At 44.5% G+C, this 27,289-nt stretch overlaps 1 protein-coding gene across 2 annotated transcripts in view; it reads right to left on the bottom strand.

The window, feature by feature from the left end:
• Positions 1-27,289, bottom strand: part of SLC35F3 (solute carrier family 35 member F3) — a 363,684-nt gene that overhangs the window by 12,162 nt on the left and 324,233 nt on the right. For both annotated transcript variants that reach the window (XM_046026285.1, XM_046026286.1), the window contains one exon: positions 2,460-2,679. In XM_046026285.1, the coding sequence (XP_045882241.1) occupies positions 2,460-2,679 (220 nt within the window). The remainder of the gene's footprint in view (positions 1-2,459; positions 2,680-27,289) is intronic.

Here is a 27,289-nt window from a genome sequence, read left to right as displayed (position 1 = left end):
CTGGACTGTAGATGAGAGCACCTCCCTGCGGGGTCAGAAAGCCCAAGTCTGGAGGGCCAGGGAACACACAGAAAGCACAGAGTCGAAGGGTGACACAGTGGCCAACCTGGGCTCCTTTCGACGGTCACCTCTGATGCCCTAAGTGGCCGGGATCTGGATCTCTCGGGCGTGAGAAGATGTTTGCTTCTGCTTGGTCAGTCCATGGGACCTGGACCAGTTGCATGTTTTGCAGGAACCACAGCCATCATGCTCTGAGTCATCGTCTTAATAAACATAGGTGGGCCATGCAGTCTGTTCCCACCAGCGTAATGCTGAGCCTCCTTCAGCTGCTTTTTGTCTCTCAGGCTCATATGCTTGGCCCTCCGGGAAGGGGAGCGGCGTCAGTCCCCCTCAGTCTTTGGAAATTCTGCGCCAGCTACCCCAACAATCTGAGAGAAACCTTAACAGAACCCTCGCACCGGTTAGATACTATCTGGGATCTGAGTTTCCATCTGTTCTCAAGGGGAAATTTCCCATCCCACCGGCCACTGAGGGGGTCTTCCAAACTTTTCTAGCTCTCTGAACTCTTAAAGGGGAGAAGAGGGGAATCCGCCGTGACTTGGAGCGGGAAGCCCTCAGATGGCAAGTCACACGCTTCTCAGAGGAGTGAGGTCGTTAGAGACCCACAACCACACACAACCCCATCGCCAACACCGGCCTCTTAGACCTTCATGTCAGGACCGGCCTAGCGATGGCTTCCGCGCAGGGTTTTGTTCCGCACACAGCGGTCAGCACAGACCAAACTGGCCGAGTGCCCAGGACGGCTGGACTGGATCACTATCGGGAAGACACCCCTCTCATCCATGAACAGCGACAAAGATCTGGGTGTGCCATGCTGGTTACTCTGAGTCTAGGAGGGTTTCAAGTGTTTTCCAACTCCTTCTCTTAACCTCAAAAAAAAAAAAAGAAAAAAGAAAAAGAAAAAGAAAAAAAAGTCCTGCTTAGAGACAGAATTCCCCTTGAAGTTTCCCTTCCCAATGAACGGGATCCCGTTTGGAATTTGCTTTGGACATCAGAATCTTGCCAAAAAGTTTTATGGATTCCCTTGGGATGCTGCATGCAAATAAAGTCACGATGGGCCCCGGGACCTCTGAGTCTTCAGCGTCCAGCCAGGCGGGCGGATGGACAGACTACACTGCTGGACGTACCCGCATTTCTTGGGGAGGCGCATTAGATCATTTATTTGCTGAAAGCTTTTCTGGGTGGTTAGCACAGGGAGTGAGTTTTTATTCCAGAATTAACACGAAGTCTCAAAACAAATTTTCCCCCTACTGCAAGCTAAAAATACTCCTCAGCCGTTGACTCATGTCCCCACTGCTGTTTGAGTAACTAGGTGGGTGTGAATCCTCCGCTGGGGTGATGTCATTGTTCCCAGGACAATGAGCAAAGGACACCAGTAACAGAGGGCCGTGAGTCTGTCCCCTGACAGGTGCCAGCGCGGTTCAAGGGAATGGGACTGCCCATCGAAAGGGCTCTCAGGTGCCTGGCTGGCCCACCGGGCCTGAAACATGGCCTGAAAGTGCAGGAAGGAGTTAGTGACCTGCGTCCCTCCCCCCAACCCCGCCCCCCAGCCAAGAGAATTAGCTTCAAGGCCAAATCCAAATCCTTTGTCCTTGCGTCCCTGCAAAGGTGGTGATGGGGCAGTAGCAGCCCTTGGCCACCAGAGGGAGACAAGCAGAAGCCACCAGGATTCCATCAACAAGAACCGTCACCTCGCTCTTTCTACTGGGGTGAGTCCCTGTATATGTCCCACAATCATATTTCACACCACTGTCAGACATCTGGCTAGCTGAGTTTGACTGGATTTTAATGGGATTTGCCAAGTCTTGGTTCTGACAACAAGAGGTACTTTGAGGACACAAGAATCTCAGTCTCCCTTCGCCTGGGGTGTGAAGGGAAGGAAACTGTCCGTCTGCCATCTGGACTTAGCAAAAGCGTCTCTGGCCCACTTCAGCTCTGTACACACGGTCCAGACAGTGGACCCACTGAGACCGCCCATTCATGTGGATGCGGAGGGATCCCCCGGCTTTCAGATGCATCCTAAGCAAAGAGGGACAGGGTTAGCGGAGAGCTCCGGGCGGCAGGGCGCGGCTGCCCTTGGGAGAGAGGGGGAGAGCACGCAGAGAGGGGAGAACATCGCTGTCCCCAGGTGGGGTCCCCGACGGGCACACACTTTAGGGAATGCTTGTTGAAATGCTTGAAATGAAAGGTGCTTTAATGAATGCTTGTCGAGTATGGTTTGCAAGCGAGAAAGTTGGGAAGGCACACTGAGACCCCGGGCTCCTTTTCTGCCGCAAATCGGCAGGACAGTGGTCAGCAGTGTATGCTCAGGACGCAGCACATGGAGCTAAGCAAGCCAATGGGCAGGTTTTGGTTGACATGACCAAGTGAGGGAGGAAGACAGATAATAAGGAACTTACCCTCACTCCCATGAACCTGTCCCTGAGAACGATCCATGAGAGCAAGAACACAAAAGCTTTGTTGCAGCAGAACAACACGGAGACATCCGTAGTGTTTACTTGCTTTATTGCATGTAAGTACAAGTAGTTTGTGAGTGTCCAAAGAACACCAAAGGGTGCTGCCTTGGTAAAAAACACCTTCAAAGTCAAGCCATTGTCTCCAAAAAATCGACAGCATTCCCTAAAACAAGGAAAGAGAGGCAGTGTTATTATATTCTTGGGCTGAGACAGACCATTTTATCCCCCTATACACATTTTTAAAGCAAATGAGGAAGGGGGAGGGTGGGAGACGTTTATTCCGATTTTTTAAAATTCTGTATTTATTCTTATTTTTTATGAACATCTATTAAGTAGCTCTTCAACCTTCTGCTTTAGTCCATTGAAGAAAATGTCCCACGATGATCTAACATCATAGATCTTTATTCCTCCTGCTCACGCTATGTTTGGGACCAATAGTTCTAGACAGAAGGCAGTGGAGTGTTGGGATTATCTGATAGGAAGAGGGCCCAGTTTCATGGCGACTCACTGAGGAATTCTGTCACATGCGTGGTAAGAGAAGGAAGTCACTAGACCTCTATTGTGGGGGAAGGATACTTGAAGAGAACTCCCTGAGACACATGTTGTTTAAAAGTTTGCCTCCGGTTGGAATTGTCTCTGTGGCCAGGCAGGGGCCGTCCATCCTTGGGAGCATATAATACGTTTTGGCTGTCATACCACTAGTGCTAACGATCTACGCATTTTCTCTGTGAGGCCGTTTTTAGAATCCGTTACTCCACTGCGTGGACATCCATGTGTCCATGCCCCCTGAGAAACTAGCACAGGTCCAAGAGTTCAGCCTCTGAACAGAGTGTGAGATGAAGAAACAGCTGTAGAAGGAAGGTTTTCAAGTCATTCTCGATTCCAGGGCAAGGATCATCAGTGTAGGAAAACACATTTCCGAAAAACAAAGCCCCCCTTCCAACACCTGGAAGAAGGCAGCAGAGGAGGCCGGCTGGCAGACAGAGTGGAGAGAGCCCTGAGAAGGGCTTGGTTTGGGACCTGGACTGCTGGGGAGCCAAGGTCATTGCTCTGCTGCCCTGAGAGCCAAACAAGCCAGATGAGTGAGGTGCGTGCCTCTTATGGCCGCAGACACCCAGGCTCACAGGCAGGGTCCAGCGCAGGAAAGATAAAACTAGAATAAGCCAAATACCCCAGCATAACAGCTGCGGCCTCTGCCACTTAAGATTTAAATGCAGCCGGAAAAGAGGAAAATTAAAAGCAAGAGTCAAAGGGGATTTGGTGTGACTTTTAATATAATTCAATTTGTTCTTATCACCAATCCAAAATGAAATCCGCCTTTGTTCATTACCCGACTGTAGGATAGCCACAGAAGAAACAGGAAACGCATTACCTTTCACTGAACTCAGTCCTACGTGGCTCTAAACCAGCATTGGGGAAAATGTTTGCATCATTAAATTTGCCCTGAAACCAATTCAACTGAATTGGTTCCAGTCTGGCTTTATAGAGACAAAACTCTCACCTGACAGACTGATATTTCTGTTGCTGCGTGATTTTCATACAGCATTTTCTGTTTTCTATGGAGTTTTCTCAAGCCCCTGTTCAGAGAACAGTCTTCTCTCCCTTGGGGACAATGACCAGGGGTGGCTTCCTTCACATTTGGGATTTTCAGTAGCTATAAAGTGGTGCCAGTCCTTCTAGCACGATCAACAGGAAATACAAATCTTCTTTCCTGCCATTAATATCAACCTATTTTACATTTTTTAAAAGTAGGCTCTACGCCCAGCATAGAGCCCAATGCAGGGGCTTGAACTCATGGCCCTGAGATGGAGACCTAAGCTGAGATCCAGAGTTGGATGCCTAGCCCAGGTACCCCTAATGTCAACCTATTTTAACTCTATTTAGAGGTTAACCTTCTTAAGGGACCACAATGTAAGTAGGATTTCCAAGTTCCCTGAACTATTATAAAAAATGATTCATATCATGGCAGGGGCCATCCAAAGTCCATTGGATAACCTATGTCCTCTCTGAGAATCTATGTGTGATTCTTCCAAAGTGTGATGATTGTAGAAGTGGTGGGGAAGAGGGATCCATCCTGGAGGTGGAAAAGGCAAGATTTCTGGGTCCAGCAGCGCTCTGTTGGCCCTTCGTAGACTTGTGGCGGAGAAGTACAGCTCAGGTGGGGAGATCTTGGTCCTAAGCAGACAAAGATGACTGGCCCCTGAGCCAATGAGTCTCGTGCTGTTTTCAGACCAAAGGCTGTCACTAATCTATGTCAGCTGGGTTGGCCACATGTACCCTTGATTGCAAGAAGACCCAAGAGAGATGCTGGGCACAAGTTAATTTCTTCCAGATACCTCTTCTTGGTATACAAAGACTAGAGTATAGTAGATCTTGACTGGTTTCCACTTAAGTGACATGACAGCTGCATGTCCTTCTTTCCTTGGCAGACTAAGTGCCCAAGGCTGGTAGATTACGCTCCAGCATGCCCAAGCTCTTTGGTTCCTACCAACTGAGTCATGTGTTGGCCAAGATTTAGATGTTGTTTTTTCCAATCTTGCTTGAGCTAATTGTTCTTGGTTATTTCGACTGCATAATTTATTAAATATTTCCTACACCAAGGAAATGTGAGTGAGAAAAGGAAGTGTTTTTCCTATGAAATCTAAGTTGAGCATTTCAGGGAAGCGTCAATAAAGCAAGTCACTAAAATACTGCTCTTGAATTAGGTATGAACGAAACACTGTGTAAGACAGGAAGAACTGTAAACATCTGTAAGTTCTACACTCCTCTATTATTTGGCAAATACCTATGCTCTTGGTACTCCTTAAAGAACCCTGACGAGGATAGCCTGGTTTGGTGGCATTAAGATGGCCAATCATTTTTTTTTTTTTTTTCAAATCAGTAAGCACTTGTTCACAACTCATTATATTCACAGTTCTAGATAAGGCACTCTGGCTGATACAGAACAAGCAAACAGTTCCTGCTCTTGAGAAGATTATAGTGTAATCGGGGAGATACTACTGATTTCCTCAACAGAAACAATGCAAGTTTAAATATAATCACATATTAGATGGTATGGAATATAATAATGCTATAGAATTCATGTTTAGTGGAGAGATTTGAACTGATTGGAGAAGGCCTCAGACAAGATATGGATTTTGAGTCGAACCTTCAAGGATAGGCAGGATTTTAGTTAGGGTTGGGGGAGAGAGAATGTCCTTGGAGAGAGAAGAGAAGAAATTGTATCAATGAAACAAGAGTAAATGGAAATAAAAAAGGCAATAATCTTGGAAGTTAAAATAAAAGATAGACAAGTTAAAGAAATTAGGTAGAAGAGTTGGGATATAAAGCCAAGATAATCTCCTGAGAGAGAGAGAGAAAGAGAAAATTAGAAGGTCAATCCAGAAGGTCCAATATTAAACTAAAAGAAACTCCAGAAAGAGAGAATGGGAAAAATAAAATGGAGAGAATTATAAAAGAGAGAAATCGAGAAAGTTCCTTAGAAATGTGGGGTATGACTCTCCATAACAAAAGGGCCTACCAGGTACCAAGAAAAATGAATGAAGAAAGCACCAAAACAAGGCACATACTTGGGACATGAGGAGATAAAAATAAAAATAAAAATCTCCCAGGAGGAAAAAACCCCAACAGGTCTGAGGGGAGGAAACTGTGATGGTTTCTGCCATCTCAACAACCAAAACAGAAGCAAAACAGCAATGGCCTTGACATTTTTTAAGGGAAAGTTTTTTTTTGCAAGCCAGAATTCTATTAGCAGCCAACCCTCAATCAAATGGCATGGTAGAATAGGATATTTTCAGCTCTGCGGGACTTGAAAACATCGACTCCCATGCTGCACCAACACAAGGGTGTAAACCAAGGAAGAGGAAGGTAAGCTAGTGCCGAGAGGAGGCTCCGTGGCAGACCACATACGTCTCCGGGAGTGGAGTCTCCGGAGAAGTCTTGTGATTACACCAGCACAGGGAGTATACGGATAGGTTTTTGAGAAGGCAGAACATTTAGGGAAAAAATAGCAACCATGAATGGAAATCAGGGTAAATGAGACAAAAGAGGCAAATATTATCGGCAGGGGAAATGATCGGTTGTTCACAAAAGGAAACGAGTTGGTGAGCAATATTTCCACGCTTACAATAATGAGAACACCGTTAACCAAACGATGGGATGGCATTACGTTGGAAGGATCAGAATCAGGGCAAGTGGGCACAGGATGGGACGGACATCAGCAGATGTCTATATTTAAGAAATACGGAGATAAGACTTTAATTTACATAAACTGGTAAATACTACAAGAATTGGGAGTGGCTGAGAGTGAGCAGGTATGGACAGGGGTTGCTGTTTTTTAGGATTCTTTTACTGCTATTTTGCTTGTCCGAAGTATGTACATGTACTAAATTGCTAGAAATAAAAAATTATTTAAAAACACGTAAGAGAGAGGTCAAGTCACTGTGGCAAAAGCTGAAACATGAGTGCTCTGAGACAGTTCTGAGGACTGCCGTTTGGAAACCACAGACAAAGAGCAACCCCACAAGTTACAGATAAAGATGCCAGAGCCCCGACAGATCAAACGATGCCCTCAAGGCCAGACGTGCTGGAGCCAGACCTGCAGCCTGTGCTCACTCCCCACTGAGCACTCAATGATCCCGTCTTGTCTTTTCCTTCCTTCCTTCCTTCCTTCCTTCCTTCCTTCCTTCCTTCCTCCCTTCCCTTCCCGTCCCTTCCCTTCTCTTCCCCTCCCTCCCTTCCTTCCTTCATTCCTTTCTTCCTTCCCTTCCTTCTTTCTTTCCTTTCTTTCTCCCTCCTCTCTTTTGGATCCTTTCTATCACCATTTAGATAGGTCTAAGCCTCACCAACCTTAAAGTACACCCCCAAAGTGAAAGCAAGCGTCTGGTCAGCCCCCTGTCCTCCCTCAGCCCCTCTCTCAGAGCCAAGCTTTTTCAGAATGGTGGTGGGCACTCACGCCCGCCATGACGGCCTCTCTCACTCTTCAGCTTGCTAACCCAGTGCCGGCTCCCAGCACTCACCCAAACCCTTGGGCTGATTACTAATGAGCTCTGTACTGTATATCCAATAGGAACCTGCCGGGTTCATCTTCCTCTTGGAAGCCTCTGATATTGTTGACTGTTCCTCCTTGAAACAGCCTTCTGGGCTTCCCATTCAGCACACCCCTCTTGGTGTCCTCCAACCTCTCCACACACTTCCAAGTCTTCTTCGAATGACTTCTCTGGTATTTTCTAGATTTCTCTTCTACTTCTTCCTCTCTTTATCCTGCAGACAGTCACTGTTCTGCTTTCAAAGCTCAACTGATGGGTCCCTAGTTAAGACACCACCTTCCACTGGACACCGTCCTGCATCCTGGACATCCCAGACCCCTCAGATTCAGCCTTCCCAAACAGATGTGCCATCTCCCCCCTCAACCCTCAGTCACAACATGGTACCATGACTCGTATTTCTACCCAAGCTATATCTTTGGGAATCATTCTTAACTTCTTTTCGCTTTTCACATCTAATTCATCACCAAGGCCTATAGATTATGTCGCCTAAATATCTCATTCCTGTGACCACTACCCCAGCCCATGCCTCTTCGTCTCTCACTTGGACCCCTGCTGCTAAAACCTACTTGAGATTTCTCTCCACTGTCTCTCTTCTCCAACCCAGCCCTTCACATTCTCCATGCTACCGCTGGGGAGATCTTCCTCTCCACTCACTCTCCCTTAGGAGAATGGCCAAGCTCCCCACCAGGCTTGCCAGGCCCTTCCTGACCTGGCCTTATCCTTGGCTTTATGCGTCACCACTTCTCCATCCTTACTCTGAATTTCCCTCCTCTTGAACTCATTTTAGTTCTGTGAATTCAGTGCTCTTTCTTCAACTCTGCTCTAGGTCCCAACAGATTCTCTACTTCTTTTTCTGGAAACGCTCTCACTTTTTCCCTTTTTGGTTGGCTGATTTCTTTCCATCCATTGGGAACCAGTTCATATGCCCCCTTCAGTGAAGTGCCCCTGATATGTGCTCCCCACGTGACCGAACTCCTTATTATACACACAGTCATGTCTATTAGAACTACACTGCACGATACCTGCTTCATCTGCCTTCTTCACTAAAGCTTAAGCTCCATGTGGTCAGGGCACTTTTGCTTCATCTTATAACCTCATAGCCTAAGACATAATATATGTCAATAACTTTTTTTTCCTCCTTTTTACACAGAATGAATGTGCTTATTCTCTTATGGAGGACAGGTAGTTTTTAAACAACGATGCGTAGACCATTACTCTTAGACATTCCAGGGATCTTTTAAAAATATGAATTGCTTGGATTCAAACCTAGATATAGTTGATCAAATTGGCCAGTAAGGGGCCTAGAATTCTGTAGAGAAAGGTGCAGTTTCTAGAAGGGGTACATTCTTGGCAACATTTCATAGTTCAACATTTACAAATCTTGATTGGTTTTCTCACGGCATACTGTATTTCTGTCTTCCAGCTAATATTAACCCTGCCACCTGGCATTTCTAGTTCCCTTGGACTCCCCAGAGTTGATACGGTGATTCTTGTTTAACTTTTAAAATCTTGAGGGAGCCACATTATTTTACGCATAAATGAAATTTTTACACATAAATGAAACATTAGTCATCGTTATATTTTGTTATTGTGAATTTGCATTAAAATGTGACTGCACTGTGTTTTTAAAAATTCCAAAGGATTTTCATGTGCACCCAAGTTTGGGTCCAAAAGTTCCTGCTGCCTGTGTCTCCCTGATTTCTTTCTTTACAATTTTTTTTTTTTAAATTGTGGTAAAATCTACATAACATTTCCTAGCACTATTTGTTGAAAACAGTGTCCTTTCCCCATTGAATAATCTTAGCATCCTTGTTAAAAACCGTTTGACCATGAATGTCAGCATTTGTTTCCAGGTTCTCCATTCAATTCCACTGGCCTCTAAGTCTGTCTTTAGGCCAGTATCACACTTCATGTCCATTCTGATAACTGTAGCTTTACAATAAGTTTGGAAATCAAGGAATGAGAAACCTCTGCCTTTGTTCTTCTTTTTCAACATTATTTTGGCTATTTGGAGTTCCTTGACATTTGATATGAATTCTGGGATGGATTATTCTATTTCTGGAAAAAAATGTTATTGGAATTTTGATAGGGATTGTGTTAAATCTGTAGATCACTTTGGTCACTCCTGATATCTTATCAATATTAAGTCTTCCAATCGATGAACACTGAATGTCCTTCCCTTTGTTTTTTGTCTCCTTTAATTTCTTTTAGGAACATTGTGTAGTTTCCATATACACGTCTTTCACTTCCTGGGTTAAGTTTGCTTTTGAGTATTTTATCCTTTTTGATGTAATTGTTTTCTTGTTTTTCTTTTTTAGACATAAATATAAAATGTATTTCTTTTAGTGCACAAAGATTAAGGTTTGATTAATTTTTATAAAGAAAAATCATACATGTAGCACTGTCTCCACCATGATACAGAACCTGCCAGCACTCCAGAAACTTGCCCTGTGCCCTCTCTTAGTCATTACCAGCCCCTCTAAATATAATCATTATAGAAAGTTCTATTTCAATAGTTTACTCTTCCTTTATGAAGATGGAACCATACGTTATTTGCTTCTTTTAAAAAAAGATTTGGGGTGCTCGCTTCGGCAGCACATATACTAAAAAAAAAAAGATTTGGGGCGCCTGGGTAGCTCAGTGGGTTAAGCTGCTGCCTTCAGCTCAGGTCATGATCTCAGGGTCCTGGGATCGAGTCCCGCATCAGGCTCTCTGCTCAGCGGAGAGCCTGCTTCCCTTCCTCTCTCTCTGCCTGCCTCTCTGCCTACTTGTGATCTCTGTGTGTCAAATAAATAAATAAAATCTTTAAAAAAAAAGAATTTAGAAAAAAAGATTTTATTTATTTATTTGACAGAGATCACAAGGAGGCAGAGAGGCAGGCAGAGAGAGAGGAAGGGAAGCAGACTCCCCGCTGAGCAGAGAGCCTGATGCAGGGCTCGATCCCAGGACCCTGAGATCACGATCTGAGCCGAAGGCAGAGGCTTTAACCAATGAGCCACCCAGGCACCCCCATTATTTGCTTTTTTATGTCTGGTTTCTTTTACTCAATAAGATACCAGAGGAAAAAATGTAAATCTGAGGGAAGATTGGCACATGGTTCTCTCCCTCACCCCCTCAGGTCTCTGCTCAAACGTCAGAAAGGTCTTCCCAGACCCTCCTATAAAACAGTGACATCGCTACCTCAACCACCCCCTCATTTCTGCATCACTCGGACTCACACTCTGTGACATATTTTACGTTCACGTTGTTTCAATTGTCTTTGTTCTTCCAGCGAAATATGAACATCATGAAGGCAGCAACTTTATTTACTGCTGAATCCCCAGAGCCTAGAATAATGCCCAGTGCATCGTAAGTATTCTATAAATACTTGTGGACAAAGTGAATTTCTGTTTCCATACCAGATGGCTGAATTAGAATTTGCGGGTGTAAGGCCAGAAATAGGCATTTTTGCCCATTATCTCGAATGTCTGTACTCCAAATTCTCCAACGCAATTCATATCCAAAATTAGTTTTAAATGGTAAAAAAAAAAAAAAATTCAAATGTAAACCAATGAAACCTACAGATATCCTCCATCTTTAGTTTCAAGTGTGTGTCATCCTATTCCTGGCTATGCCAGGAACACTGGTATTCTCCGAGAATTAATGCAAAGAAATGTGAAAGGGGTTCTAAGCTCTGTGTGTGTATATTTATGTGTGTGTTACTTTTTTGATGTATGTGTGTTTGTCTTGCTCATTGTATTAAAATGTTTAAAATGAAATGAAGAAAAAAAGATAATTTCCTGAAGGAGAAGTTTATAGAAACAGCTGTGGCTTAAATGTGACATAACTAATGCCACTTTGACAGATTATCAAAGATGGGATTCTCTATTTTTATTTTTTATTATTTTTAAACAGGGAGACAGAGAGCAAGAGAGGGAGGTGGGGGAGGGGCAGAGGGGGAGAGAGAATCCTGAGCGGGCTTCCCACCCAGTGTGGAGTCCGATGTGGGGCTTGATCTCATGACCTGAGATCGTGACCGGAGCCGAAATCAAGAGTTGGGCACCTAACCTACTGAGCCACCCTTGTGCCCTAAAGATAGGACTCTTCAAATTGGAGTATAGGTTATTCAATATCTGTCATTTCCAGAACTTGGTTATTGATCTACCTAATGATGTTGTTCAAATTAGTGTTTTATTTTCTTGTCATATTAAGGGAAAAAAATCTAGAGTGACTGATTTCTGAAGTAGCGGATTCCCACTACCATTCGTGAAGATGGAAATGGAAATACATATTCTCACTGATTATGTCAAATGCAGTCTCTGGAGAAAGCAGGTGGGGTGGGGGTTAAGACAGAAGGAATATCACTCCTGCAGACACGAAGGCACCCCAGACGGCTCAGCGCCCAGGTGAGAAACCAGACTCTTAAGTTTTGTTCTTGTACAAGAACTACGCGTGAACTACACTACAAGAAACACAAACCATTAGGATAGCACTTGCTGAAAGAAAACATGAGCAAGATCTCACGTTCTAGAAAAATAACAACAACAACAAAAATGTGAGGCAAACAGATGGGCTACTTTCATGCTGGCAGGGCGTGGAGTAACCCAAGAAGTTCGGTGCAGCGAAGACGGCTCTGGGAGATGTGGAAAGTCCCTGAGGCACATAGACTCGTACATTTTGTTCAGAAACACCGAAATGCTGGTTTCCAAAGGGCCCACTGTGAAAATCATGTCAGTCTGTCTGGGACAGGCCTGCGGACACCAGGCAGAGATCCGCACACATGGCATGGTGCCAGGGAGATATGATTCCATGCCAGGGCAGGAAGATCCTTAGAGAACAAAGCCAGTCTTGAGCATTAGACAGGAAGACTACTCATTTTCTCCTGGATCTCTCTGTGCTGAGCAACTCTGGGCTTCTTTTGTACTTATGATAGGCTCAATCTCTGTACGAGGCTCTTTCTGTAGGCTCATTGAGAATGATTCCCTCAGCCAGTGCTTTTGACCCCCATCATCTCTGTCCATAGCTTGTACTGAAATAAGCTTACACTACTGTTAGTATATATTGGTGGTGATACAATGTATTATCCAATTTTAGGGATACACACAAACATAGTAGGAGATCAAAAATCTATATATTTATGTAGAAAGATAGAAAAAGAGACTGATGGAGTCGTGTAAAAAAATAAAAAAATTAAGTGACTAATTTGGGCTTCCCTTGGGTCCCAAATACAAACCATATTTATTGAAAATAAAAATAATGCTTGGAAAAATTAGAGCAGAATTGGAACCATTTTCCCAGTTATACCTTTCTACTCCCTCCTTGGCAAGGTCTTAAGGAATACAGTCAGTTGAGGTAAAATGTCATTTCAATATATTCGAAATGCAAAGACAGTTCATTGTGTGGGTTCTGGCTCAGAAGGCATTAAAAGAAGACATGGAAGAATTAAAAGAAGGCAACCAATCAAAGAATAGAAAAACTAGAAAACTGTGATGAGGAAGAAATGAAAATAGTTTCTGAAAAATCAAGACAGTAAATCAACCAAGCAGTAGTTGGGATAGGCAGGGGTAGGTGGGGATGTAGAGATACGGATAAATTCCCCAAATATTACTCAGCAACAGGCTCAGATGATCTCTGGGAACCAAAGGGAAAGGAAACTTGTCCCTTGGAAAAGAACTGCATTTCGACCACAGCCTACCAAGAAGACTCTGGGAAATGCCAGAATCCCTTGGCATGTGGTAGATGGGATGGGCACACAGCCCTGTGGACAGGCTAGCTTTCCTGTTACAATGGAAGACCTGTAGCATAGCCTGCCTTCAGCAGATGAACAAGAGAACACCTACTTGATCCACATGTCAACAGAGGCATCAAGGAAAAGCCAAGTGGGTTGGGCAAGCTTGGAAGAACTCAGACGAAATTTGACACCTACTCATTTTGTGACTGGTCTGAAAGGCAATGTGTTTGCTGTTTGTGCCTGATTTACATAACGGATTGATCAAGATTTTAGGAAATAAAAAAGTTTTATCTTTTTTTTTTATCTGGAATTTTATCTGGAATTCCAAAAAGTTACCTCACCCTATAAGCACTCGAAGTGCAGTCCTTGAGCTGAGCCATGGTCATTCATTCAAAAATGCAAACCATCAGATCAGGACATCCCTAGGAAAACAGGGACTGGATCTCACTTTCTAGCCCATTACCAGCATTCACTTTCAACAAGAAGATTAATCCAAAACAGATGCTGAAGCATCGGCACTAGGAATGCATTTAAAGGTGATGTCAGCCATAATTTTGCAATAATCACACAGGAGACAGGAAAGCAAGAGAGTGAAGCCAGGAGGAAGCTCCTGCCCATCTTCCAGAGCTTGGGTGTACCACCATTTTGTGGAAGGAGAAAACTGACGAGGGAGGTTAGGAAAGTCCTAACTCAAAGATACATCTTGTTTTCCTCAGGTAGCACTTTTTGTCTGGAAGTTACTTCTTTTAGCCAAATGAGGTGTATGAGAGGAAAAAGCTCATTCATCATTATAAAAAAGAAAAGCATTTCACAAAAAAGAGCCAATTAGATTTGCAGCAAGGGTAGTCAAGCCCCCAAAAGGAAGAGCTTCTCATGGAGACATTTACCGACCGAGGCTGGAACCTCATACGAAAGCCAGAAAAGGGAGAAGATACAATCATAGGACAGAAAAACTGGATTGAAACACTGACTTCACCCCGGGGACTGGAAAAGGCAATGAGCAGCCTAGTCATGTGGGTTGTGGTCAGAGCTCAGGTAGATACAGAATCTAATTGTCAGGATTATTTTGTTGGAGTTACCATTCTTAAACTTCTTTCATATGGTAAAACAACAACAACAACAACAACAACAACAACAACAACAAACCCAACCTGGATTACAGAAGGGTCCTGAAAATTAACTGTCTTCTGCTCCTAACCCCCAATCCCCAGATCTCCTCGGGGTCAACCACCACGACAGTTTTCTGTCTTCTGAGAAGAGCCTATTCAGAGTCAAACATAAGTGGATACTTTTTTTTTTTTTAACCACACAGATATTTATATATAATTCAAATTATACAGTAAAGTAATAAACCTATCCACAGTGTGATTAAGGATGTAAAATAATTCCTTCACCTTTCAAGGGCCCTAATTAAAGAATCACGATGAATGGCTACAGGCATTGGGGGTGGCCTGTGCTCTATGGCCTGCGCCTGCCCAATCGGGTGAAGAGGAAGGAGAAATAAAAGTAAATAATCAAATAAAAGAAAACTTAAGTTCAGGGCCCACAGGAGGCTGCCCTTTAATTTCAAGAAATGATGCAGCTAGATTCCTCTTCTCTATAATGGGCTTTTGAAAAGGCTAACTTTGTGGAACATTTTGATTGTTTTCTTAAAGGAATTTTTAAAAACATAGAACAGTGCAAAAGAAAAATATGAAAGGAGAAAAGTAGTGTTACTCATGATGAAATCATTTCAACTCAATTGTGATTTCGACACATTCTTTTCCCCCCGTACAGATGTGTCTACCCACATGTGATCACTGTGCACGTGCAAGGCCATATCTTGTTTCTTAACCGGCAATGTCTCCTAAGAGTGTTCCTTTGGGATCACACGGCTTTCTGCTTACTGAGTTTGTTTTTGTGTAGAGCTGGGGCTTGCGATCTTCTGACTGCTACCTGCATAGATATCCTGGGGATATTCTGCATCAAATTAGGGCCGGTGCATATAGTGTGACAGTCTCACTATGCAGCTGGATGCTTATGTTGCTCCCCACTTTTCTTTATTACAATAAAAAAGGTGACAAATATCTTCTTGTGCATAATTTTCTATAAATTTTAGAATTTTTCCTGAAGAATAATTGTATTCATAATAGCATACTGGGGGGAATTACAGATGACTCAAATGTTTATAAAAGTCCCCCACCAACGTACACGATTAGGGCACCTCTGTAGTATAAAGAAAACACATGCCATGGAGAGAATGAGGTCCCAGACCCCTATGGGGTGTCTGGATGATCACTTTGCATTCAAGGGGTAGTTCCCCAGACTTCAGCATCTACTGCAGGATTTTATTGAAAGACATGGCAGGATGGCCTAGCAGTATAGCATATTTATATGGCCTGGATCAGTTGATATCTTCATCCAGTATCAAGAAGCAGACTGAAAGGTGGTTATGAAAGATATTCACTCCAGCATTAGCAGGAAAGTTGGGCTCTATGAAATTGAACGTGTTTTAACCTTGAGATTCTGAGATTAGAAAATAAAATCTCTCTAACAGGCAAAAGCTAAGAGTGCCTTCCAGCTAGACGTAGTGAACTGTTGGGTAAATGTTTATTTCCTCTCCACACACACCCCACCCATTTATTTAGAGCTTAAGCAGACAGAAGCAGCAGAGGCCAGTTACCAAAGTCACGAATTAGGCTTTTGTTTCTTTTGAAAATGTTAAGATATCTTTTGGGGGAATCTTAAGGAGAATCATTTTCCTATATAAGCCACTACTGCTCATAAGTAAGGGAAAGTGTGTTTGCATCTCCCATGAGTATGTGTCAATGCTACAGATCTCCCCTCTGTAGCAGATCCAGGCTTGGCCGAAGTATCATTGTATATTCGAATCAAGTTGTAAAGACTTGCCCGAACAGCCAAAAAGATGAACTTTTACAGCACAACTAGAAACAAAATACTGAATCATTTTATTAAGCTTTATTTCTTACATTACATGTAGGTTTTCTAAGCAACTAATTTTGTTACCAGTGAGTCCAGAACTTTGTATGCGTGCAGCTATCTAGCTACTTTATTTATCTATCTGTATAGCTATCTAATTATTGGTCAGTTCTGAAAATGCATGCCTGAGACATTTAGAGGCAGAAAAAAATTAGTGGCAATGTCCTTTTTGGAAAGGAATCCAAGATAAATCGAGGGCATTAACAGCACACAAAGAATTTCGATCCCTGAGACTTCCCTCTAGGGACGGTCCAGCTTTAAGCATGTCTTGGAGAGGGAATGTTCAAAAAGCAGAGGCTGCATACGTGTCCCATTAGCTAGGAACTTCACAGCCTCCTCCACAGGAATCTGTTCTTTGTTTGGGGCTTAGCTGGTTCTTTTGCAGGCACGATCAATGACAGAAGTATCTGAAAACTGCAGACAGTGAACATCACCTTGTCCCTATGGCTCCTGGCTAATCCGCTAGTTAGAATGAAGACATTCTGCATTCCGCGCCAAAGGTGAAGATCAAAGCAACAAAGACAGGATGACCCACCGCTTCCATCCGTGTGCACAGACTAGTGCTGACTGAAGTAGCCTGGTCACTCAGGGAACGGGAGCTCTCAGAATGTCTGTGCATTCTCTCCTGATCTGAAACAGGCTCTCGATACTAGAAACTATTCTGCCCGCTGTAGGCAGTTCACTCAAATACCTGCTACATGGAATAAAGCTCCTCTGAGAATTCTTGTTTGTGATAGTCCATTTAGCCCAGGAGACTGGACAAGGTTTTCTGGAGCAAAGAGACACATAGGACCATCTGTGGCAGGACACGACTTCTCTCCTGCGCAGGTAGGAGATCAGCGGGCTGGAGGTGGGTTCTTATGAGAGTCGTTTAGTCCTGAAACAGAACCACTGGCTCAGGAAAAAGTCAACCTGCTTTAATGACACACATCCCCCCGAGAAGCACTGGCTCACCAGGCCCAGAAAACAACAGCTGCTGGGTTTTTTACTTCCTTTTTGCTACCTCTACTTCAGCAATGACCTGTTCTGAGTTTTGCAGAGCAGTCAAGAGTTAAACCAGGAGTGCAGTTTTATAACACATGACCCAACAGCATTTTCATCACAGAGTGGAGAAGGCAGGGCAGATCCGGCAGGCCTCTCCCTGGCTTTCTAAAACAAGCCGGAACTCAGACTTTGGGAGGGTGGATGATCCGGGATCCGATGCTGAAGTCCCAGAACTTCAAAGTCCCAGAACTGAATCCCACAGCCTTAGCAGATGCCTGCACTTACCTGCTGGCCAGCTTCACGTTCTCCCCCATGGGTGCTTATTTGCTTAGGGCTCTGGAGTGGTAGAAAGAAGCCTAGTAGCCACGATAAGGAAGATAACTTCCAATAATAGCTCAATAAGAGAAGAACTGGGGCTCCAACACTGGGTCTGCTTTGGGTCTCCCGTACCATCCTTCAGGTATCTGGGATTCTATCAGTGTGGAGAGACGACCGGTAGAAACTCCAAAAATCTGACTGAATTTCCTGAAGACCTTGGGTGAGCAGCCCTCCCTCTGTTTCAGGCTGTCTCCCATTGTGGCCGTAGAAAGTCCAAGGCTTGAGACCGAGGCCTGGGCCAATGACCAGACAGATCTGCATCTGTCCTCTGAAAGGCAATGGCATTTTGGAAAGGTCAGTGGCCAGAATGGCAATCTTCAGAGCCCAGGCTTTGCAAAGGAGTAACACAGTGTACAGTGACATGTGTCATACAGCTGTCTCCCAGAGCCACCCCACACATGTTTAAGAGTAGTACAATAGTTAAGTTACACTGTGGGGATTCTAAAAGGCCTTTAGCCTGACTTAGTCCCTTTATCATGCATCTGCTCTCCTTAGGCCTTTTGCAGAGAAACACGAGCAATGTCTTGTCCTATCATCTGTCCGCTAAAGCTGGCTGCAGGACGGCAGAGCTCCTGTCACAGAGCCCAGCTTGGAAAGCAAAGCACAGAGAGGGGACCCTGCCTTGTTAGGAACCAAGGCCTTTCTCTCTCCTGGGCTGGACTCAGTTTTGCTTACAGCCACACTCCCGTGGGCTTCAGAAGTTCGGAGTCACCCCTCTATTGCTGTCCCCTTCACGGAGCTCCAGGTATCTCCTCCTCCAGGACTTCCTCTTCAACCTCTAGCTCCCTGGAGGCGCCCTGCTGATCTGTCCCTTAATCCTCTGGGTCTCCCTCCCTCCACAGACTTTTATAACACCGTTTGCATCAGTGCCTCTTCCACGAGGGCCACTGGTTTCTTCCCGGAAGAAGGAGCCTGTGTCTCAGTCACCTGGACACCCTCCAGGACCTAGGACAGCGCCGAACTCAACACTGTACTCCATAGACACCAGTGAACACATCACACAACTTAGCTCCCGATATATTTAGGCATATTTTGCCAACGCCAGTGCATTTATACCGCCAGAAAGTTTAGCAAGTGACTATGACAGAACTGAAGACTATCAGCGCCGGCAGGGACGTGAGAGATGCAGCTTCCTTATTTCAGATGTAGGCAAGCTCAGGCACAGAGGTGACAAGCTCTGCCCCGGACTGGGGAGGTGCTTAGTAGCCGAGCTGAGTCTAGAACCAAGGGATTCTGATTCATTGCCCCACGCTCTGCATTTATTTGAGTGAAACCTTAGTGGTGGCCGACGTGCCAGGTAAAGGGGACTCTCTTTATCATGGAATGAGTAGCTCTTCCCCGACCCCACTGGCCAGGACAGAATGAGAAAACAAACCAGAGCCCTTCTGCAATGATCCCCTTGCTGCTTGAGGCTCTGTGACCAGCAAAGGTGTGTGTGTGTGTGTGTGTGTGTGTGTGTGTGTGTGTGTGTGTGTGTGTAGTGCTGACTGCAAAGAACCTGCTTCTCTGGGCTTTGCACGAGTGGGCATGTGGATTAGGGTATATTCCCTGCAACTAATCACGCAGATGTGTGGGCAATGCTCTTTGCTATTTTCAGGAGATGTGTCAAAGCTATTTAAAACCATGGACATAAATTTATCTTTATAAAGAAAAATTCAGCGAAGTTAGCCTCAAGGCTACCCCTCTGGCTTTACCCACAGATTTCTGCTTTTAAAAAGCAGCTTTCTTCAGACTGAACAGATGTAAAGATTTGTGTAATGCAGTGTCAGAGGAACAGGCGGTGTTTTCTCCATCTTGAACCCAGAGTAAAGCAAAGACGACACAAACTCAAGAGGGACTGAAAAAAATCAGTGTTGTTACGAAGGAGAAGAATTTCACAAAAGCTGAGATGAAATCCTGTTGTCTCTCAAGGACAGAAATGCTCCCCGCTAGGGGTAATTCCATAATGGGCCATTGTGGAAAGAACTGATTTGTATTAACTGTGTAGCTTTTCAAGGCTGGCATTAGGAGCCTGATGTGTGGATGGGTGTCCACTGATTCTGAAGGTTGTTTTCCTGTGTGTGTGTGTGTGTGTGTGTGTGTGTGTGTGTGTGTGTCTTTCCCTTACACACACAGCCATAACTGCCCGATCCAAATGAACAGCAGAGATTGCTTTAGAATTGGATGAATTTCCATGGCATACTCCAACAGCTCCTTTGAAAAATAAATTAGATTGGACCTTAGGAGCTGTCTAAAAGCATACTGGTTGGTCCTGTGTTACTGACTGAAGACACACATTGTTTACCCTTGAGGAAGTCCCTGGTGGCTCCCTGAGATTCAAGGATAAAAAAAAGACTGAGGGAAAGCTGTCCTTGCTTTGGGGCATTTCTCTAGCTTAGAGAAGACTGTGGGGACAACTGAGTCCCTGCTCTGTTTCCTCCCATACTAGACTCAGACCTGCTCCCAAGGAACTGGTGTTCTCAGGGGTCCTGTTGACTCCAGAGTCTTCTTGATGGGCCTTCCTATTTCCGTCTCACTGCAATTCCTAGTTACGGATCCTTTCTGCTCACCCAGAGTCCACACACACCCAGTTCCAGATGGCTCTGGTTGCGCGAGACCAACAGCCTACATTTTCCAGGAAAGTGAAGTTTCTCAAAGGTTTTCAAAGGAAAATAACCCCATCTTCTGTGGGTGGCAGAGGTGTCTCAAGTCAGAATCTTGCTTGAGTGCCCTTTCTGGAAACCTGACGATAATAAAACGTAGACGTAGGAGTCTTTTTCTTTTCTCTCTCTCTCACTCTCTCTCTCTTTTTTTTCTTCTGGAACACACTTGATGTTAATCTCTGTTGTGGGCAGCCTATTAAAAAAATGTTACTTTATTCACCTTGTAAAATAAGTATTCTGTTTATACGGAAACATCTCAGTGAAGTGCATATTACCTATCTAATCAACGTTTCAGTATTTGAAGCTAATCAAGACCTTTTTAAATGATTGTGTGACTGACGACAAAATACAGTGAGAATTAAAAATAATCAGATGCAGGTTTTAGAGATTTAAAACCTGTCAGCATGATTTATGACACTTTTCAAGGAAAAGCAAAAATTGTCGTTAACCTACACTCTATGAGAAGAAAAATAACTTTAAATTTTACCTTTCTGGTCTTAAAAAAAAAAGAAAAAAGCAAAGAACAGGAAAAAAACTCTTCCCTTATGTGGAAGCATTCATTATTTTTTCGTAGCAACATTATTGGTCACAGATCATCATAAATCCATTGTGAAAAATACAATCACAGAACTGAGAAAATAAGAAATTTCTACAAGCATATTATGATTTATAAGGAAACCCAACTACCTTTAACCTAGGCGTTAGGAATCTTAATTGAAAAATGAATAAGCTGTATGTCTCTAGGTCTTCTTTTTTTTTCATCTGTGAAATGCAGGACCAGTTCAGATGATGCTTTTACAGTCAATCATCTACAAATGTGGGATTCACATCCCAGTGGATTCAAGGTCTAGAGCTGGAGTACCTCCCTAGAGCAGAGGCCCGGGCTCTGCTGCAGGAAGGCTCTGGTCAGCGAGGCAGCAGGAGGATGGGTCAAGCCTGCACAGCCCCTTCCTCTCCGATCCCAGGGGCTGCCCCAACCAGCGATGACACTGTACCTGGGAATATTGATCCCAGCCCAGTGTGGACCCCAGGCCCTGCACTGCAAATGGGCAGGGCCCTTCCCCTCTCACGGGGCTGCCTTTGGGACGTACCATGTACCAGACTCTCATGTCCATCCCGGTCTTCCAGGATGCCCCACAAGCCCTACAACCATTTCTGCCAGTTTTGGGTAACAGCTCAGGAAGCAGATGACACAGCAAGCCAAAATCTTCTCTGCCCACGTTCTGGGCAGCCTGGAATCGAGACCCCCCCACTGGTCTGCAGAGAGCCACAGCTCAGGAGCAGGTGGTGTCCCTGTTGTCCTCAGCCCCTTGGCAGGGATCAGCCTCCACCACTGCAGGCCTGCCAAGGCCCTGAACACGCTGAGAGGTCAAAACCCCAAACACAAGGCAGCAGACGGGTGCCGGGAGCACGTCTACAGGGACAGATGAATCGAGGTCTCACAATTTCCCGCCCACCTCATCCCAAGACCCACACGCACCAGCCACCAGACCCGCAGCCCAGCCAGGCTGGCGTGGCTGAGACTGTGAGCTCCGGGTGTCCCTGGAGCCAAGACTGCCAGCATCGCCCTCTGCCGCCCTTCTCCTCGTGTCCCCCTGTTGCTCTCATCCCGCCTGGGAGCCACACCCATGGTTTTGTAGGCGGCGTTTCCAGTCTCTGCTCATGGATGGGGAGTGAGCTGGTGTGTAAAACACAATTTTTCAAGGTGGAAAAACAAAGATTAAACCCTGCTTCACTACCTATCACGAGGGGGCCGTAAGCGTCTTACAGAATTTGAGGAGTCTTAAGTTCATCATCAGAAAAATGGGTATTTTAATAGTCACCTTAGAGGACTACGGTGGTGGTTAAACAAAATTATATGAGTTGAGCAATCACCAAAGTGGCTGATATGGCAGAAACTCCTTATATACCATCCTCCCCCACATGCGTCCCTTCAAAGAGGACAGACTTCAATTTAAGGAAATGACTTTGAGGCTTGAGTCTAATCTCTCATGCTGCCAAGAGTCACGGACTAAAAATGTCCTTAGCATTTCGTACCAAATCACAGCAGACACAGTGATTAGTCTGACTGCACGTCGGAGAGTTTTATTAATAGTCACTAAACCACAGAATTCACAAGGATTTTTTTCAAAGTACTAAATGTATAATGACTTACATCCCGAGCACTTAATCAAAGTTCTACCAGGTTCTATACTGTATTCAGTAGAACTTCCCAACGCGGCGAGTGGTATCACCTTCTTTGTTTTCACCGGTACAGCGCTCCGGCTGGGGGAAGGGCCGTCCACACCGTGGCACGGAGCCCTGCTCTGGAACCCTTGGGCAACAGAGAGATTTGCCCCACACCAATCTCAACAGGGAGGCGAGTGTCTTTCAACCCAAAGCCATGTAAATCCAGGAACTGGAATTTAAGCATAAACTCAAAGTGAGCGCTCCTATCCAGATACTGATGTCTCCTTCTCTCAGTTTTCACTACAGCCCAGCAGCCCTTCATTGGTGCCTATCATGCAGACAGGGGGCAAAAACAGCTGGTTAAAGGCATAGGCTGGAGCCGGAGCATCTGGGTCTGAATGCTGGGTAGGATCGTGACTCCGGTTAGTTACATAACCTGTCTGCATCTCAGTTTCATCATCTGGAAAATGGGAATAATAGTATCCACTTTACATGGTTGTTAAATGAATTGCTTGTATTAGGGTGCTTGGATTAGTGCCTGGTGCATAGTAAGCATTCAGTAAACATGAATCATTATGATTGTGATTAGTCGTTTTTCGCATATAAAGCCCTGACCTGCTCAGGAAGGCTCACTAGGCAGCATGTCCTGGTAGAGCATGGATTTGGGTGTCGGGCAGATCTAGATGCTTCTGTTCATTAGCTCCATGACTCCTCTAATGTATTCAACTTCTACGAATCTGTTTCCTTATATCCAATATGGGCATAAGGCATGATCTGTGGGATTACCGTGAAGGTAAAATAAGAAAGTATGTGGGAAAGTGCAGTATCTGACTGGGGCGTCCTAAATATTACTTTTCCTACTAATGAGAAGCCCACTACTTCCGGGGACATCCAGGGAGCTCTGAGGAAATGTTCTCTTTTTAATCTTGATTTATGATCTAACTTCATATGACTAGTAACTACGGGTCCTAATTCTACCTGTTAAACCCAATCTCATACCTTTTCTTTTTAATTAGAAAATCAAGTATTTGGAGGTTTCTCCTCTCTGGATTAATTATTCCTGGTTCCTGTCACATCTTGTCAGACGTGATTTTGGGGTCTCTTGCCACCCATACCACTCATTTGTGTCTCTCTTAAAATGTGACCCCATAGGACACTACCAGTAAAATCTGGTCACTAGAAAAGCAGACAAAAGTGTCAGCTCCCTGGTTCAAAGTATTAGACTTTGTTATGTAAACTGGATTAAATAAACAGTGTTGATGACTTCGTCATACAAGTAACTCCTGTTACAGTTAGAATCAACTGAAGTCTTCTCCCACGTGTGGCTGTTGGGCTGTCCCATTCCCTGTATCCAGCTCTGTTCCTTGTGGATATGTGGAGATGTGACATTCATTCCTATTAACTTTCTTGTTATAGTTGATCCTGCTTTCTAGCCGGCCAGATCTTTCTGGATCTCAATTTTATCATGCGAAAAAAATACCAGTATCCCCCTAGATTTTCTGTCATTTACAAATCTGACAAATACAACTTTTATGTTTTTACCAAAGTCATTGATAAAAATGTTGAAGAAGAGTACCAGGAAAAAAAAAAAGCACCCATTTGACAAGGCAGATGCTTGGAAAATGTGAGCTGCTTCCTAGCCATCACCACTCGTGGTCATTTAAAGGCTCACAACTATTCCCTTACTAATCTGGCCTCACATGTGGCCACATCTTGCATACAGGTTGGAACTTGCAGAGCCTTTCTTCTTCCCTTGCCTGTCCTTACTCTCTTGCCCCTCACCCTCTTTCCCAGAGCTCATCTGAGACCCCCTAACTGATACCCTGGAACATCATCCTTTGGTCTAAGTAACCTGGACACCTGCATTCAGAGAAGCCAGGCACTATCTCATCTCCTACTCTGGGCTTTTGCTGGCCTTGGATGCTTTCCTCCTATTCTTTTGCATTTTTAAAAATATTCATTTATTTATTTTAGAGACAGAAAGAGGGAGAGAGCAGAGGGAGGGGCAGAGGAAGAGGGAGAGAGAGAATCATCAAGCAGCCTCTGCGCTGAGTGCAGAGCCCAACCCGGGGCTGATCTCAGGACCCTGAGATCATGACCTGAGCTAAAATTAAGAGCTGGTGGCTTCGTCACTCGGCATCAGGGAAATACAAATCAAAACCACAATGAGATATCACCTCACACCAGTCAGAATGGCTAAAATTAACAAGTCAGGAAATGACAGATGCTGGAGAGGATGTGGAGAAAGGGGAACCCTCCTCCACTGTTGGTGGGAATGCAAGCTGGTGCAACCACTCTGGAAAACAGCATGGAGGTTCCTCAAAATGTTGAAAATAGAACTACCCTATGACCCAGCAATTGCACTACTGGGTATTTACCCTAAAGATACAAACATAGTGATCCGAAGGGGCACGTGTACCCAAATGTTTATAGCAGCAATGTCTACAATAGCCAGACTATGGAAAGAACCTAGATGTCCATCAACAGATGAATGGATAAAGAAGATGTGGTATATATACACAATGGAATACTATGCAGCCATCAAAAGAAATGAAATCTTGCCATTTGCGACGACGTGGATGGAACTAGAGCGTATCATGCTTAGTGAAATAAGTCAATCGGAGAAAGACAACTATCATATGATCTCCCTGATGTGAGGACATGGAGAAGCAACATGGGGGGGTAGGGGGATAGGAGAAGAATAAATGAAACAAGATGGGATTGGGAGGGAGACAAACCATAAATGACTCTTAATCTCACAAAACAAACTGGGGGTTGCTGGGGGGAGGTGGGATTGGGAGAGGGGGAGCGGGCTATGGACATTGGGGAGGGGAGGCGAACCATAAGAGACTATGGACTCTGAAAAACAACCTGAGGGTTTTGAAGGGTCAGGGGTGGGAGGTTGGGGGAACAGGTGGTGGGTAATGGGGAGGGCACGTTTTGCATGGAGCACTGGGTGTTGTGCAAAAAGAATGAATACTGTTACGCTGAAAAAATAAATAAAATGGAGAAGTGCACTGTCCCCTTAAAAAAAAAAAAAAAAAAGAGCTGGTGGCTTGACCAACTAAGCCAACCAGGTGTCCCTCTTTTGAATTCTTTATCACATAATTAGAGATTTTCCGCCTTCTCTTCCAGGTTATCCCACATTGCCCAAGCCAGGAGAAGGGTCAGGCATGTAGAAGGAAGGACTTTAATTAACATTTGCTGTATGAGTTTTATTTGAAACCAAACTAGCAGTTCCAGGAACAACTCACATGGAGAGGTGAAGAGTCCAGGGTCAGCATTTAGGTAGAGCCGGAGCGGAGCTGATGTATGCCTACATCAAACAGGTGCTTTGTGCCTGGACTTAGACATCAGACACACCTGGGCATGAATTCAGCCCTTATCACTTTCTACCTGTGTGATCTTGGGAAAGTTAATTTCCTTCTCTGAGCATCAATTTTGTCATTTATAAGATTTATGAAATTTCATCATTTATAATACATCATGAGTTTTTGATGTAGTGTTCAATGATTCATCAGTTGCATGTAACACCCAGTGCTCATCACAACACACGCTCTACTTAATACCCATCACTGTTACCCCATCCCTCTACCCACCTCCCCTCTGAAACCCTCAGTTTGTTTCCCAGGGTCCATAGCCTCTCACAGTTTGTCTCCTTCTCTGATTTCTCCCCCTCCAGATTTCCCTCCCTTCCCCATGATCCTCTGTGCTATTGCTTATGTGGGAAACAGTCAACAAAACCAAGAGGCAACCCACAGAATCGGAGAAGATATTTGCAAATGACAATGCAGACAAAGCCTGGTATCCAAGATCTATAAAGAACTCCTCAAACTCAACACTCAAAAAAGAAATAACCCAGTCAAAAAATGGGCAGAAGACATGAACAGACACTTCTCCAAAGAAGACACACAAATGGCTAACACACACATGAAAAAGTGCTCAACACCACTCGGCATCAGGGAAATTCAAATCAAAGCCACGATGAGATCCCATCTTACACTAGTCAGAATGGCAAAAACTAACAAAACAGGAAACAACAAGTGTTGGCGAGGATGTGGAGAAAGGGGAACCCTTCTACTCTGTTGGTGGGAATGCAAGCTGGTGCAGCCACTCTGGAAAACAGTGTGGAGGTTCCTCAAGATGTTAAAAATAGAGCTACCCTACAACCCAGCAATCACACTGTAGGTATTTACCTGAAAAATACAGATGTAGTGAAAAAAAGGGGCACACACACCCCAATGCTCATAGCAGCCATGTCCACAATGCCAAACTGTAGAAGGAGCGGAGATGCCCTTCAACAGATGAATGGATAAAGAAGATGAGGTCCATATATACAACAGAATATTACTCAGCCACCAGAAAGGATCAATACCCACCATCTGCATTGACATGAATGCAACCGGAGGGGATTATGCTGAGTGAAATAAGTCAAGCAGAGAAAGACAATTATCACACGGTTTCACTCGTATCTTCAAAGTTCTGATCACTATTCAGTTAGTAATAAGTGCTTCCCAAGTGGTATGTGCTGCTGGTTCTGTCAATGATAATCACCATCATCGAGGCAATTATCGTGGCTTAAACATTCTCGGCACTGAGGGTGACCGTTCCCACACTGTAACTGCCAGGCACCATACTTTCACCACAATCAGCTTCTCCATGGAGTGTGCCTGCACGTTGTAGCCAGTGAACAGAATTGGGAGGACTGATCTTCCTGGCCCATACTCTCTGGAAGGCTGGCTTCTTCTGCCTTCAAAGGTTTTTTTTTCCCCTTTCAAGCATTCTGGAATTCAGCCGCCTCTCAGCGGTGGCCCACATTATGGAATCCACTCAGTCCCACTGTTATTAGGATCTGCCTTAGAG

Source organism: Meles meles, chromosome 13 (assembly GCF_922984935.1).
Source record: "Meles meles chromosome 13, mMelMel3.1 paternal haplotype, whole genome shotgun sequence".
NCBI lineage: Eukaryota > Metazoa > Chordata > Mammalia > Carnivora > Mustelidae > Meles > Meles meles.
This window is presented reverse-complemented; position numbering and strand designations above follow the sequence as displayed.